At 42.4% G+C, this 17,448-nt stretch overlaps 1 protein-coding gene across 3 annotated transcripts in view; it reads left to right on the top strand.

Annotated features, from left to right (window-relative positions):
• LOC308661150 (uncharacterized protein) overlaps positions 1–17,448 on the top strand; it is a 46,069-nt gene that overhangs the window by 11,862 nt on the left and 16,759 nt on the right. For 2 of the 3 annotated variants that reach the window (XM_081315948.1, XM_081315949.1), the window contains exons 3-7: positions 817–1,033; positions 2,966–3,143; positions 6,758–7,191; positions 10,594–10,696; positions 10,860–10,991. In XM_081315948.1, coding sequence (XP_081172074.1) covers positions 817–1,033; positions 2,966–3,143; positions 6,758–7,191; positions 10,594–10,696; positions 10,860–10,991 — 1,064 coding nt within the window. The remainder of the gene's footprint in view (positions 1–816; positions 1,034–2,965; positions 3,144–6,757; positions 7,192–10,593; positions 10,697–10,859; positions 10,992–17,448) is intronic. The other variant, XM_081315950.1, reaches the window with a different exon arrangement.

The raw sequence follows: 17,448 nt of genomic DNA, 5'->3' as shown, positions 1-17,448 counted from the left end.
AAATCACGTGACCCATAGGGATGCTGCAATGGTCATAAGTGTGAAAAATGATCATAAATCGCTTTTTTCAGCGCCGTTCTCACTTTATTTATTTATTTATTTATTTATTAGATTTATATACCACTCTTCTCCCGAGGGACTCAGGGCGGTGTACAGGGCAATTAAAATATAACATACAAAAGTTAAAAATAGATTAAATTAAATTTAGCCCCAAACAAAATAAATTAAATTATGAAATTTAAAACCCCAATCCCTCAGTCCAGGCCAGCAATATTGATGGACCTGTTAAACCAGCAGGATTTTTTGCACTATAGGTCACTAAGCGAACCGTCGTAAGTCAAGGACTATCTGTGATGGGAAGTGATTAGTTGATTTTATTGATTGACTGGTTTGATTTCTATAGCCACCCATCTGAACAAGCAACTTTTTCTGTACAGTTAGTAATTCCATTGTTTCTTTCTCCTTGTCCTACCGTGAAAATTTCCCTTCTTTCTTACATTTCCACGTTAATGAAACCGTCTAAATTGTTTTGCCCGCCTTCGCTACCATTTTTTGCGCCGAAAAGTGAAAAGCGATTAGAGATCTGGTTGGTCCTCTGAGGTTGTCTGCAAGCTTCATTTCTGCCGCTCCAGGAAAGAAATGGCGAAGCCAGATTTACCCTCGGCCTCGTCTTTTTCATTTCGATCCAATCCTTCGCTCACGCAGAGAATTAATTTTTTCCCCCGTAAATAATCGTGTGAACAGCCTTTGTTGAGGATGGACTTTTTTTAAAACAACCACCACCACAACAACACAATTTTACCATTGTTGCTGCAGGTTTCCTCTTACAAAGGAGAGGCAGTTAAAAAAGTGGATCAAAAGCGTTGGTCGTCCGGATTTCACTCCCTCTTACGACGACGTCGTGTGTTCAGAACATTTCAGAAAGACAGATTTTTGGAGAAGAATGGCTTCTGGGAGAAGGAATTTAAAGCCAGGAGCCGTCCCAACTATCTTTAATACCTCTGGCCGTTCTAAAAGATTAAACATTGGCAAGGTAATTTTGCTTTCTTTTGCTTTTTCCCTTTTGCTGAAGTTTTTTTGGCTCTTTTTAATCGTCTTAGGTAGAAAAATCAGTGCCTGGTCAGTTCTGCCTTTTGATATTTAATCATCTTAGTAGACAATCACTTCAATATGAGCCAGCAGTGTGCTGCAGCTGCCAAAAAAGCCAACACAGTGCTAGGCTGCATTAACAGAGGGATAGAATCAAGATCAAGTGAAGTACTAATACCACTTTACAACGCCTTGGTAAGGCCACACTTGAAATACTGCATCCAGTTTTGGTCACCACGATGTGAGAAAGATGTCGAGACTCTAGAAAGGGCACAGAGAAGAGCAACAAAGATGATTAGGGGACTGGAGGCTAAAACATATCGGGAACGGTTGCTGGAATTGGGTATGTGTAGTTTAATGAAGAGAAGGGTGAGGGGTGACATGATAGCAGTGTTGCAATATCTCAGGGGCTGCCCCAAAGGAGAGGGAGTCAAGCTATTCTCCAAAGCACCTGAAAGCAGGACAAGAAGCAACGGATGGAAACTCGTCAAGGAGAGAAGAAACCTAGAACTAAGGAGAAACTTCCTGACAGAACATTTAACCAGTGGAGCAACCTGCCTCCAGAGGTGGTGAATGCTCCAACACTGGAGGTTTTTAAGAAGAGACTGGACAGCCATTTGCCTGAAATGGTATAAGGTTTCCTGCCTGAGCAGGGGGTTGGACTAGATGACCTCCAAGGTCCCTTCCAACTTTATTATTATTATTATTATTATTATTATTATTATTATTATTATTATTATTATTATTTCCATTTCTAGTCCTGATATTTAATTGGAATCAAATATATAATTGTTCCCAGAATAATCATAGTCTGGGAATTTTGCTACACTGAGCAATCATAGAGATGTCATCCTCAAGTCCTAGAGAAAATAAGAATTTTGTAAGAAGACATTGTAAAATAATTCTTAAACCCTGGAAGTTAATATAGGTAGTCCTCAACATACGACCGTAACTGAGCCCCAGATTTCCATTGCTAAACAAGACAGTTTTTAAGTGATTTTTGCCCCGTTGTATGACATTTCTTGCCACACTGGCCGAGTGAATCACTGCAGTCTTTACGTTAGTAACACGTTTCTTAAGTGAGTCTGACTTCTTCCTTGATTTTGCTTGTCAGACAGTCACAAAAAAATGATCATCTGACCCCAGGACACTGGAACTGTCATAAGTTGTCAAACATCCTAATTTTGATCACGCGACCAGGGCAATGCTGCAATGGTCGTAAAGTTGTGAAAAGCTGTTCCACCACTTTTAATAGTGGCCATTGTAACTTTGAAATGCTCACTGAACAAATGGTTGTAAATTAATGGCTACCTATACAAGTAGTCCTTTAGCAAAAAAAAATGCCTATGGTGAATAATGGGCTTGCTTAATGACCATGGTGTTCACTTAATGACTACTGCAAAAAAAAGCATAAAATCAGGTGGGTTGCATGATGAGCTGCTTAACAACCAGCATGAGCCTAATTCCAGGTTACCATATTTTCCGGCGTATAAGATGACCCCCCCCCCCAACTTTTGAGAAGATTTTCATGGGTTAAAAAGTTGTCTTATACGCCGGAAAATACGGTAAATTATGACTGTAATTGAACCTGGAGTTAGGGTGGTGCTGGTTGTTAAGCAGGTCATCCTGTTGAGGACTGCCAGCATTAAGCGGGTCATAAATTGAGGGCTACCAGCATTTCTTCTCTCTGTGTAACGCAGGGGCCTTCAAACGTGGCCCTTTTATGACTTGTGGACTTCAACTCCCAAAATTCCTCAGACAGGCACGCGTGCCTGTCTGAGGAATTCTGGGAGTTGAAGTCCACAAGTCATAAAAGGGCCACGTTTGAAGGCCCCTGATGTAACAGGATGCCTTTTTCCCCTGCTCTCCTTTGCAGAGTGCTCAAAAGGAAAGCTCGGAAGTGGGGCAACCCCTCATCCAACAGAATCCACCCGACCCTGAGCCAGGCTCTCCTCCGGAGGTCGGTGAGGGCAATGCCGACGTCTTCTCCTCCACGAACGATATTGTCATCCTAGAACATTCTTACTCTACTCCGGCAAGTCCAAGTAAAGCAAGCAAGTGAATTTCATGACATTTGTTATTAAATGGACGAAACCGCTATAAAGATCCTGAGCATGAACAGGGAGGGTGTCTGTGGAGATTCTCAGTCGTCATGGTTACCCCAAAAGTGCTTTTTTTTTTTTCTCTCCAAAAGGCAACCGGACTTTGTTTTTCCTTGAAGACCTTTTGCTGCCACATCCACATCCATTTGCACTATTCAGGTGACCCCGAGGGCACAACTGGCCTCAACGACTCTCTAAAAAGATGCAAATGACCAGCTGTCTGCAAGGAATATAAATCCTTTGGTCCTCCCACCATTCGGTCAGAACCGAAAAAGCTTCCTGGATGAGAAGTGAAACGTCTTCAAGGAAAAACAAAGTCCAGTTGCCTTTATATACATATACATACACACACACACACACACACACACACACTGATGAGAGCAAAGAAGCTTGAAACAGCTATATCAGTCTCCCTTTAATTCTTCGTCAGCAATCCAAACTTATTTTATATATACGTGTGTGTATATGTGTGTGTGTGTGTGTGTGTGTGTGTGTGTGTAATATATATACATACATTATATATATATGTGTGTGTGTGTGTGTGTATATATATATATATATATATATATATATATATATATATATATATATATATATATATATATATATATATATATATATATATATATATATATATATATATATATATATATATATATAAAAGGTAAAGGTTCCCTAGTTGTTTCCGACTCTAGGTGCTCATCTCCGTTTCAAAGCCGAAGAGCCAGCGTTTGTCCGAGGACGTCTCCGTGGTCATGTGGCCAGCATGACTAGACGCCAAAGGCGCACGGAACACTGTTTTATATATATATATATATATATATATATATATATATATATATATATATATATATATATATATATATATATATATATACACACATACATACATACATATATATATATATACACACACACACACACATACACATATATACACATATACATGCATACATATATATATATATACATATACGTATATGTATTTATATATATATGTATATATAGATATATATGTATATATATAGATAGATAGATAGATAGATACATATACACACACACACACACACACACACACACACACACAATTTTCTGTTTTCACAAACAAGTGCCCAATAGGCAATGTGATGACTGAGTCCATTAGTGATTCCGTGGTACACATAAGGTTCTTCCAACTAAGTCTGATATTACACCCTCCATTACACCCTCTCTTCTGGTAATAACCATTTTTCCACACTAAGCAAATAACAATTCTTACTGTTGTTAGTAAATATACAATTGCATATCAACCTTTGTTAACATTTTTCTAATAATGCAATAATATCAGTTTAAAATATCTTTTCTAACCAAAGCACATCTTAATTGCATTTCCACTCAGTTTCCATTTGTTTAATACATATCCTCCTATTTTCGCTTTTTCCAATGTTAATTTCCCATCCATGTTCAAAGTATCCCAATCATTTATAATTTCGAAACAAGTTACATTTGGGTAACCCAAGGCATCCCTTATTCAAAAGTTCTTAGCATATTCTTATCACCCTTTTCCTACCAAGATATGATATTCTGATTACAAATCCTATCTCTCTAGTTGCAATAATACTTCTGTTTCTAACAATCTATTCTTAACCATATTCAAACATCTAATTAGTCATATAGCATCCCCTGTAATAGGTCAACAGCTTCTGTTTCCTTCAATCTTACTCTATAGCTTTCTTCCTTTGCCAACTAACTTTCCAAGTCAGTCAGGAAAAATGAAGTCCAGTTGCCTTTTGAAAAAGCACTTTTGGGACATGAACCGGGTGGCGATAACTGGTGATTAGCATAGGGGGGTTGAGAGAACGGGATGGGGAGTTGGCCGGTTTATTACGCAGCAAATCTTGTTGAATTAATTCACTAAATTGCGAATTTGCTGATTAAATGGACTCCTTTAGTTGAGTTTGGGAACTCAAAGAGCAGGGGTCTTCAAACTTGGGACTTTTATGACTTGTGGACTTCAACTCCCAGAATTCCTCAGCCAGGCACACTGGCTGAGGAATTCTGGGAGCTGAAGTCCACAAGTCATAAAAGGGCCATGTTTGAAGACCCCTGTCAAAGAGGGTGCCACTGGGATGTGCAAATGATGTGTTGTATGTAATGACATCATAACACACATGACCGAAATAACATTCTTTGCAATGTACTCTACACAAGACTGCCTTCGGATCCCACTCAAAAGCTGCAACTGGTCCATAATCTGTTGGCCCAGACAGTGATAGACAGCATTTCTCAACTTCAGCAACCTTTAACATGTGTGACTTCAACTCCCAGAATTCCTCAGCCAGCATGTTCTAAACCAGCAACCGCCAACCTTTTGGGTGCCAGGGACCGGTTCTGTGGAGAAAGGTTTTTTCCACGGATTGGAGGGGGCGTGATTTTGGGTGCTGCCTGCCTCCCGGGGATGGGGCTTTCAATGGAGCAGTTCCTGGCATGCTGTAGACCAGTGCCGATCCACAGACCAGGAACCTCTGTTTTAAACCACGGGAGTTATGACTTGTTCTTCCTGTGTAAGGAAAGAGTCAGTTTGGAATCAGGGAGGGCTCAGATTGAGTTACACAAATATCCTGCTGAGGAGCATCAACATACAGTTGGTCGTTACGGAAAACATAAATGGCGCCCAATTTTGGATGGAACGTGGGTCTGAATTCCGCCGTGCTACTTTTTTCTTCATTCAGAAAAAACAAACTCTTTTATGTTTTCGGTGCAGAGAAGTGTTCCAACTCTTTAATGCGCTTCAGATCACATCAGTCATTTGTTCTGGCAAACTATTCCGCAGCTTCGGCCATTTTGATGTGCAGTACAATCTGCTTAAGCTGACTTCTAGGATCCTAACCCTAACCGCCCCCAAAGCACTAAAACTCAACCAATCGTCTTTGAGTTGACGCAGCTGTAAGTTTATGCTCCGTCCAGATATCCTGAACAAGCAGAAATGATCAGAGACAAGCAGTCACTCAAGCATCCGGCCCTCTGCCATGAGGCGTTTTGTAGCAGGGGTCCCCAAACCCCGGTCCATACACCGGCACCAGTCCGCAGCGTGGCAGAAACCAGTCCGTGCAAACAAGTGAAGCCCCGTCTGCAGGATGCAGGCAGCACACAAAACCACACCTGCTCTGGTCCGCAAAAAAAAAAAAAATCCTTTCTCCATGGAACCAGTCCCTGGTTGTCCAAAAGATTGGAGGCTGCTGGTTTATAGGTAGATCACTGCACCTTGAATTGCACCCAGGGGCTGTTTGTTAACTGAGGCAGCTGAGGAAGCAGTAATGATGCACGGGCATAATGAGAAGCGCCCATTATTTCCTGCCTCTTGAACCAGCTGCGGCTTCTAGATGGTCTTCCAAGGGCAGCCCCACCTAGAGCGCGCTGCAGTAGTCCATCATGAGGGGACTAGGCAGGGTACGAGTTACTCTGCAGTCAAGGAAAGGGCGCCACTCACATAGACAAGGGACTTGTGCAAAGTGATTGCTGTTAGCCTGGAGGAGAAACGGAGCAGACCTTGCGCTAAAGGCCTCGATGTCATTTGTCCACTTCAGTTGCTTCTGCCGTGGAGCTCCGGGTTGCCTCCCCACACGACCAAGCCACCTCAGGACCCCAAGCAAGGAAGAGCCTTCGCCTTCGCCTCCGCCAGGCCCGAACCAAAAAGGAGCTCGCAGAAGAGACGAGACAAAACGCTTCCGAGGAGCCGGTAGTCAACTCGGACGTCCAGCGCCAGCATTTCCGAGACTTCTGCTACCAGGAGATGGAGGGGCCCCGCCATGCTTGCTGCCAGCTGTGGGATCTCTGCCATCAGTGGCTGAAGCCTGGAAAACATACCAAGTTGCAGATGCTGGAATTGGTCATCCTGGAGCAGTTCCAGGCCATCCTGCCCCGGGAGATGCAGGAGTACGTCAAGGAATGGCAGCCTTCCTCTTGTGACCAGGCCGTAAGCCTGGCCGAGGAGTTCCTAAAGAGGCAGCAAGGGGAAGAGGTGGGCATAATGCACGGGGAAAGTCCTAACCTTCACTCTGGAAATGTTTGGTAAATAAGAAGACGATAAAGCCACAAGCTGTCGTTCATTCTTGGCTTCTGGCTTTCTGCCTTTTTAGAGGGTGACCTTAAATTTGAGGGCGTGTGCTTTGTTACTGAGCCTTCAGAAATGAGGTTTACCTCATTATCTGGGAACTTTATATGGTTGCCCATCATAAAGGCATAACTCTGGGTAGCTCATAACTAGCTTACAGGAGAAAGAACATTAACAGAGTTAGGAGCCCCCAGCTAAATAATTAAAATAGTGAAAAGCGAGGTGCTGCCTCACAAATTCACACAGCAGATGCACGTTAAATGGGGTGCTGTGACATCCTTGCTTGTGATGTCTCACGAACAGGTTATGATTCAAATACGGCAGCCGTTTTCTGTATACAGGTAGTCCTCCACTTACGACCACAATTAAGCTCAAAATTGCTGTTGCTAAACGAAACATTTGTTAAGTGAATATCCACCCGTTTTATGACTTTTCTTGCCCCAGTCGTTAAGCGAATCGCTGGAGTTGATAAATTAATAACTCTCTCTTTTAAGTGAGTCTGGCTTCCCCATTGCCTTGGTTTGTCAGAAGGATCGCAAAAGATGATCACGTGGCCTTGAGACACAGCAACTGTCATAAATAGGAACCAGTTTCCAAGCATCTGGATCTTGATCACATGATCATGGGGATGCTGCAAAGGTCGTAACTGTGAAAAATGGTCAAAAGTCTCTTTTTCCAATGCTGTTGTAACTTTGAACGGTCACTAAATGAGCTGTTGCAAATTGAGGACTACCTGTAGAATAGAATTCTTTATTGGCCAAGTGTGGTGTGATTGGATACACAAGGAATTTGTCTCTGGTGCATAACCCACACTGTACATATAAAGAGCAAGTAATAGGTCATAGATCATAATCATAGCTACAGTCATAAGCTACAAACAATAATTGATGATGATGATGATGATAATAATAATAATACCCAGGATACTGGTAGCAATCCATGTCGTCAGCGCCGGTCAGTTTGAATGTTCAGTTGATTGAGGTTCATGTTTAATGAATTAATAATAATAATAATAATAATAATAATACCCAGGATGCTGGCAGCAACCCATGTCAACTATCAGCACCAGTCAATTGAATGTTCAGTTGATTGAGGTTCATGTTTAATGAATAAATAATAATAATAATACCCAGGATGCTGGCAGCAACCCATGTGAACTGTCGGCGCCAGTCAGTTTGAATGTTCAGTTGATTGAGGTTCATGTTTAATGAATAAATAAATAATAATAATAATAATAATAATAATAATAATATAATAATAATAAATAAAATAATAATAAAGCACATTGATTTGTGCTTTAGATTGTAAGCCGCCCTGAGTCTTCGGAGAAGGGTGGGATATAAATGGGATTAAAATAATAATAATAATAATAATAATAATAATAATAATAATAATAATAATAATAATAATAATAATACCCAGGATGCTGGCAGCAACCCATGTCAACTATCAGTGCCAGTCAATTTGAATGTTCAGTTGACTGAGGTTCATGTTTAATGAAATAATAATAATAGGAGGAGGAGGAGGAAGGGACCTTGGAGGTCATCTAGTCCAACCCCCTGCTCAGGCAGGAAACCCTATACCATTTCAGACAAATGGCTGTCCAGTCTCTTCTTAAAAACTTCCAGACAAATTGTATGAAACCAATAGGAGAAGATGGTTGAGAAGAAAAGATGAGAAACGAGACGAAAGAACTTATCATTGTGTCTAGTTGTTTTGACATGCAATGCCCTGTAGTGGCATCCTGAAGGGAGTAGTTGAAACGTTATATATCCAGAATGTGAGGGGTCTGGTATGTGTTTTCTCAGCCCTCTTTCTGGCTCGGCCAGTATTCACGTCCTCAGTGGAAGGCAGGCTGGTTGCGATCTTTCTTTCCTGCAGTCCTATCCGTTGAAGTCCGTACCTGCCCTGTTTGGCTGCTGTGCCAAATCAAGACAGTTACTGAGGTACAAATGAGAGACACTGTCATTTCTCTGTAAAACTATATCAGCAGGTCCTTGGGCAATCTAAACTTTCTGAGTTGGCGCAGGAAGAACATTCTTTGTTGTGCCTTTTTAAGGATGCTTCTAATGTTCGGTGTCCATTTCAAGTCCTTGGAGGCGATAGGTCCTAGAAACTTTGAAGCTTTACTGTTGATACTGCGTTGGCTAATATTGTAAGACAGGGGTCTTCAAACTTGGCCCTTTTATGACTTGTGGACTTCAGTTCCCAGAATTCCTCAGCCAGGCACGCGTGCCTGGCTGAGGAATTCTGGGAGTTGAAGTCCACAAGTCATAAAAGGGCCAGGTTTGAAGACCCCTGTTGTAAGAGGTGGCAGAGTAGGAGACCTTCTAAAATCTATACATCATCTCTATAGTTTTAAAGAGTTTTCAGCTCCGGATTGTTCCGGCTGCACCACAGGACTACCATGACAATAAGTGTTTGTAATGGGAGGGGGAAAAATTGCTTATTTACATATTTAATTTGGTTGCTGCCCATCTCACGCGAGGCGACTTCTTTCGCGGCCTTCGGAGGTGGATGGAAGAACTTTGGATACTAGCATCAAAGATTCTTCGCTAAATGTTGGGGCCTTTAAGTAGGATCTGGTTTGACATTTCTTGGGAAGGTGGACTGAATCAGGAGTCGGATCGGATGTCCTATAGCAGCAATGGCGAACTTATGTATGGTCGGGTGCCGGGTGGGTGTGGACCAATCGGTGGGGGTGGCCCATTGGGTGGGCATGGCTGTGGTGGCAATGGCCGACTGGGTGGGACTAAAAAGTTCAATCAATCAATTCCAACTTTGCAAGATCTTATTTTCCCGCGAGAAGTTGAAAATAATTGAACTTTTTTTTTTTTTTTGCACACGGTGGCGGAGGCCTAAAGCGAAAAGGTTTTATAAAACCCAGCTTGAAGGCCCAGGACTGGGGCGACGGCACGTGTGCCCACGGAGAGGGCTCTGCGTGCCACCTGTGGCACGCGTGCCATAGGTTCGCCACCACGGTCCTATAGCAAGGACACCAGGGACCGGTTCCGTGGAAACAGGTTTTTCTGCGGACCGGAAGGTGCGTGGTTTTGGGTGCAGCCTGCATCTCACGGATGGGTCTTTGCTTGTTTGTGAGGACCGGTTGCTGGCACACCGCGGCCCAGTACTGGTCCACGGACTGGGGGTTGGGGACCCTTGTCCTATAGTTCCCTCCTTGGTTCTGTAACTATAACAATAGTTGGAAGATTGTTCAGAGATACAGAGCAGATAAACAAGAATTACTCCCGCTTTGTGTGCTGTTAATCCTGCTAACAGCTTTTTCCCCTGCTCTCTTTGGTGTTTCAGAAGAGGGCAGCTGTTGTCTCCAAAACAAAGAGGGCCTCTTCACTCGCAAAGCGCACATCGGGGTGCAGAAAGATCGCCAAGAAGGAGGATGGCGACTTGCCGGGTAAGTGTCTTTCGCCCCCATTTTGGCACAGGTAAGTCCCCTTGACTTACAACCGTAATGGATCCCAGAATTGGTTTTATAAGTCATGGCAGTTGTAAGTTGAAATTGAGAACGGTTTTGACTGAAGGGCCTTGCTTCCCTTCTTGTCTTTTGGTGAGCCTAGATGGGCCCATGTCGGAGAGCCAGGATCAGGCCAGCCCTCCCAGGATCGGAGCCAATGGAGGCAACGGTGGAGAGCAGCAGGAAAATCCTGAGAATCCAGAAGGCAATGAAGCCACCTTGGAGGACCTGACAGGTAGCGGACTAAGGGGACCTGTGGCCAAGGGTTAGGGTTAGGGTCCGTCCTTGTATGTTGGTTTGTTTGGGTTAAATGAATAGATTTTAGAACAGTATTTCTCAAGATACTTGAAGAGTAAGAAAAGAGAGTGAGTAAAGGAACATGCAGTAAGGGTTTACCACGTATAAAAACGACGTTAAAAATATACAGGATATTAAATGAAAGAAGGAGAAGCCCGCAAGTATTCTTATAAATTGCAGTAGAGCAAAGATAATCATGTAGGGACGCGGTGGTTCAGTGGGTTAGGACGCTGTGCTTGTCGATCAGAAGGTCGGCAGTTTGGCGGGTCGAATCCCGAGTGCCACGTAACAGAGTCAACGCCTGTTACTCGTCCCGGCTTCTGCCAACCTAGCAGTTCGAAAGCACGTAAAAAATGCAAGTAGAAAAATAGGGACCACTACGGTGGGAAGGTAACAGCGTTCCGTGCGCCTTTGGCGTCTAGTCATGCCGGCCACATGACCACGGAGATGTCCTCGGACAAAACGCTGGCTCTTCGGCTTTGAAACGGAGATGAGCACCGGCCCCTAGAGTTGGAAACGACTAGACACATTAATATTTATGTCTACCAGCAGAAGTACACACCCAACCCAGGCATCTGACACATGTTCCCTCCCATGAGAGCCCATGAAGCTAGAGAGACATGTCATTTATGTATTCATTAAGTGTACATGCTGCCCGTCCTCTAGGCGGCTTTCCAGAGAGTTAAAAACAACAAGGTCAAACATTAAAATCTAAAAACATTAAAATCCAAAGTGATACACTAACCTTTTGTCTTTTGCTTTAAATCCACCCCACTTAATTAGCATTACTGTACACTGAACACCTTACGCAAAGAGAAAGACCCCAGTGGAGAGCTAAAAGGAAATAGGTGAAGATGACCAGAAACAAGGCAGATGGACTTGGCAATGAGAGTACCATTTATAATTCATAATATGAAGAAAACTGGAATGGCAGTTTTGTCTAGTGGTAAAGATAAATCGCATGACCTCAGAACACTGCAGTCGTCATAAATATGAGCCAGTTGCCAAAAGTCTGAATTTTGATCATGTGACCGGGGGCGGTGGTGCTGCAATGGTCGTTAAGTGTGAAAAACAGTCACTTTTCCAGTGCCGTTGTACCTTTGAAGGGTCATTAAACAAACACTGGTAATTCAAGGACTAACTGTATAGGCTTCACTGCTTGAGCAGGGGGTTGGACTAGAAGACCTCAAAAGGTCCCTTTCAACTCTTTAGTTCCATAATTATTGGCAGAAACGAAAGATGACAGGGCACATTTTTGTCTACTTCACCTTCCAGCCCACCTTGCTTGAACCTTCTCTTCAAAACCACAGGCTACCCCTACCAAAATTTTTTCCAGCCAAGGCACAATTTCAGTCTTCCCGCAGGAGAACCAAGAAAGCGCAGAATTGTTGGGAATCCGCCCCTCACTTGGAATTCCCAGCAGCACCACAGCTTCATTTTTACACAACTGTAGATTAAAAACCTCCAGTGGTTGGAGCACCCACAAGTTCTGGAGGCAAGTTGTTCCACCGATTAAGTGTTTAATATTTAATAATTTAATATTTAATCTAGTACTTCATATTAGTACCCGTACCACTGGTTGAAAAGGACGTGGTGGCTCAGTGGGTTAGGACGCTGAGCTTGTCGATCAGAAGGTCGGCAGTTTGGCGGGTCGAATCCCGAGTGCCACGTAACAGAGTCAGCGCCTGTTACTCGTCCCAGCTTCTGCCAACCTAGCAGTTCGAAAGCCACGTAAAAATGCAAGTAGAAAAATAGGGACCACTACAGCGTTCCGTGCGCCTTTGGCGTCTAGTCATGCCGGCCACATGACCACGGAGATGTCTTCGGACAAGCGCTGGCTCTTCGGCTTTGAAACGGAGATGAGCACCGGCCCCTAGAGTTGGAAACGACTAGCACGCATGTGCGGGGGAACCTTCACCTTTACCTTAAAGATAATCATGCACATTAAAACTGACTATGACAGTTGATTGAATCGGAGGAGGACAAAACCTGCAAAGTAATACTATTTCTAACTGCCGTGAATCAGTGCAGTCTTAATTTTAGGGCCACTTGTTAGACAAACTCCGGTTGTTTTAAAGCCTTCTGTTGAAAGAAATGCAAACTTCCAGTGTGGCAGGAGGCTGTGTGCAGAATTACAGTCCATAAATAATTTCCAGATTGAATTAGTATTAGTATCACTTATTTTGTTTATATTTATTTACACATAACACCCTCATGCAGAGAGAGGATATTTCTGAGGTAGATGCATAGTCACAACATTTTATTTTCATCCTGCCTTTTTAATATAACGTGTCGGTGAATATAGGTAATCCTCCATTTACAACAGGTCTCTTAGCAACCATTTGAAGACTGACACACACACCCCCCAAAAGATACTTGTGACTTGGTTTTGTTGCCCCAAAAGTGCAACAGCCCAAGTGTGCAGGGAGCTGAAGACCTATTCCCTGAATTTGGGAGAGTTTGAATTTGGCTGCTTTGCCCTTTTCTTGAAAATATGAATCACCAAGTAATTCAGGCAAAGCAAAAGAGCCTTGGTGGAGCAGTGGGCTAATGCCTCCTTAAGTAACACCAGCTGCCTGCAATTAGTGCAGGTTCGAGTCCCACCAGGCTCAAGGTTGACTCAGCCTTCCATCCTTCCAAGGTAGGTAAAATGAGGACCCAGATTGTTGGGGGCAATTAAGCTGACTTTGTAATAATGCCGCTTGGGGTGTGTGTGAAAGCCCTAATAAGCAGGCATATACATAGGATGAAGGCTATTGCTAAGCACATTGATTTGTGCTTCTTAGATTGTAAGCCGCCCTGAGTCTTCGGAGAAGGGCGGGATATAAATGGGATTTTTTAAAAAAAAACATTTATTGGGGAGGAGGGTTTAAGTCTTTATAGGGTACAAGAAACAAATGATGTATTATCCGTGATACATCCGTAAATAAATGAACAAACCATAGCAGATAGTGATTGCATGTAACAATTGGAACAGTACAAAACATTGATTCTAGATAACGGAGACCAATTTATGGGTTACATTACTTTTTCCTTGCTAGGCTAGTATCTTCCTTGAAAGTTGCAAGCAGTCAGTGAAAATATTAAAGAGTTTCCCCCCCCCCCCCTCTGGCAATACTATTGACATGAATTAGGGCAGTGAATTATCCCTCTCGATTGTTACCGTTCAAAATCAGCTTTCCCCGGTGCCCAGCCAACAAAGAACAAGAAGTGCTGCCATTACCTGAAATACTTTCCCTCAATTTATAATGCAGCATAAGGCTCACCTCTATCAAAACATTTAGTAGGCAAAATTGCAGCTTCCTTAACTAGTTTTTCCCCCAAATGAAGGCACATATACATGTCCCAGGATAATGCTGCAGGATTTGTGCTAGAATCCCATCTTCAGGGAACTTCTCACTAGCAGAGTATGTGCTGTTGTGTGTGTGGTATTTACAGTGCCTGGCTTTTTAGATAGATAGATAGATAGATAGATAGATAGATAGATAGATAGATAGATAGATAGATAGATAGATAGATAGATAGATAGATTTAGATAGATAGATAGATAGATAGATAGATAGATAGATAGATAGATAGATAGATAGATAGATAGATAGATAGATAGATTGATTTATATACCGCCCTTTTCCCGAGGGACTCAGGGCGCTTTACAGGGCAAATTAAAACAGTACAATATATACAGGTTAAAATTAAATTAAATTTAATAGCCCCAAAATAATTAAAAATTAAAACCTGCTTAACAAAAACACTGATATACGTTGGCGGAGCCGGAGGTAGAGAAATTGAAATTCTGGTCATTTTTTCTTTTTAAATGCAGCCTGAAATGAACTTCAGCCACTGGATACAAAGTCAGAAATCAATTTCTTAGTCCCCCCCCAAAATGCTGCAAGGATAAGGCGTTCTCAATCTTTTATGGTCTGCACTTCTCACCCGTAGAGAAAACCAGTTGAAATCTTGGTGCAAACTCAGAGGATTGAATTTGATGTGTGTGGAAGTACTGCAAAACCTCTGAGAGGAGAAGCAGGAAAAAAGGCTTTATGTAGAAACATTATATTGCATTTCCCCATCATTGTGGTCCCCGTCCCCCTCCTCCTTTTGACCTTCTATCCGTGAAATGCAAATTTTATGGAGACTGACGAAGAGTGACCCCTAAATTTGTTGCCTCAAATACTCAGTCACCTCAAGTGTGCATAGAGCTGAAGACCTATTCCCTGAATTTGGGAAAGAAAACACCTTTTTGCCTCCTGAAAATAAGAATCGCCAAGTAATTTAGGCAAAGCCCCCCCCCCCAAAAAAAGACATTTATTCGGGGAAGATTAGATTAGATTAAATAACCTTTATTGTCATTTTTTTACTATGGGCACAATGGCACACATTAACCAATGAAATTTAGTTGTTTGCTCTCCAAGTGTACACATACAGAACACACATTTAAACATACTGTATACAACATACGAAAGGGACGCGGTGGCTCAGTGGGTTGGGACGCTGAGCTTGTCGATCAGAAGGTCGGCAGTTTGGCGGGTCGAATCCCAAGTGCCGCGTAACAGAGTGAGCACCTGTTACTCGTCCCAGCTTCTGCCAACCTAGCAGTTCGAAAGCACGTAAAAACGCAAGTAGAGAAATAGGGACCACTCCGGTGGGAAGGTAACAGTGTTCCGTGCGCCTTTGGCGTCTAGTCATGCCGGCCACATGACCACGGAGACGTCCTCGGACAAGCGGTGGCTCTTCGGCTTTGAAACGGAGATGAGTCGGAAACGACTAGCACACACGTGTGGGGGAACCTTTACCTTTACCTTTATACAACATACGTATAGAACTACGCCCTTACATATACGTAACGTACAAATATTAAATATTAAATCAGTCTCCATATTGAATACACAACAGAAGGAGGAAGCGTTAGAGTTTACAAGGTTAATACTGTATGGCACAAAACTGTGACTGAATCTGGATGTTCTGCATCGGATACCACGAAGCCTCCTCCTCCCGGAAGGCAACAAGGAAAATATGTCATGAAGAGGACGTGTAGCGTCCCAGTTTAAGTCTTTTTATAGGGTACACAAACAAATGATACTTATGTTCAGTATATGAGATACATCAGTAAGTAACTGATCAATAAAATACACTGACTGCATGTGATGTTTGAACAATAGAAACCATTAATTCTGAAGGGGTTTTAGCTTTTAATATTGTTTTAATTGTTGGGCTTAATTAATTTAACCGATTTTAATTTTATACTATTTTTATATTGTATTTTATGCTGCCCTGTAAACCGCCCTGAGTCCTTCGGGAATAGGTAAAGGTAAAGGTTCCCCCGCACATGCGTGCTAGTCGTTTCCGACTCTAGGGGCCGGTGCTCATCTCCGTTTCAAAGCCGAAGAGCCAGTGCTTGTCCGAGGACGTCTCCGTGGTCATGTGGCCGGGATTCGACCCGCCAAACTGCCGACCTTCTGATCGACAAGCTCAGCGTCCTAACCCACTGAGCCACCGCGTCCCTTTCCTTCGGGAATAGGGCGGTATAAAAAATTTAATAAAATAAAATAAATAAATTCTAGGCAACATTCCACAAGTGACAAGTTTATGAGTTACCTTACTTTTTCCCAGCTAGGGTTAATATCTTTCTTGAAAGTTACAAGTGTATCGTTCACAAGGACTTTCAGAATATTCTTTGTATAGCGTGAAGTTCTCGCATACAAAAAAGGAATCGCCTCACTTTAAAAGAAAAAGACGAATTCTTATAGAGAAGAGGCCCAGAGGTATTAATGTCACCTTTTAAAATGCTAAGAACGAAGGCTAAAATTTGAGGCAACAATTTCCCCCATTTGGTTCTTAAATTAAGTATAATTTTCTGAACCCCTATTATATTTAGCAAGCAAGCATGTATGTATGTAGCATTTGAAATGATGGCCAAATCTGTCTCTAGGTTCTGTCTTGGTTTACCTTTTTTCCAATAAGCAACCGAGTCTGAAGATCGTTTAAAAGCTATTTATTTTAAAGTACTCTGATAAAGAGGGGTCTCCCTATGAAAAGGGAGGACCCAGATTGTTGGGGGCAATTAAGCTGACTTTGTAATAATGCCGCTTGGGGGTGTGTGTGTGTGAAAGCCCTAATAAGCAGGCATATACATAGAATGAAGGCTACTGCTAAGCTTGTAAGCCGCCCTGAGTCTTCGGAGAAGGGCGGGATATATAAATGGAATTAAAATAAAAAATAAAAAAATAAAATGGCTTACCTTTCCTTTTAGAGTTAGCCCTACAAAGAACTTCAAAGTAAATGTTGATTGGTTTACAAATAATCATCAGTTGAGTTAAAGCATCAAATGATATGGGAGCCATAAAAAAAGAGCTTTGTATTCTGAATAAAAATAATAATAATAATAAAAAAAACGT

Source organism: Vipera berus (assembly GCF_964194415.1).
Source record: "Vipera berus genome assembly, chromosome: 2".
Classification (NCBI taxonomy): Eukaryota; Metazoa; Chordata; class Lepidosauria; order Squamata; family Viperidae; genus Vipera; species Vipera berus.
This window is presented reverse-complemented; position numbering and strand designations above follow the sequence as displayed.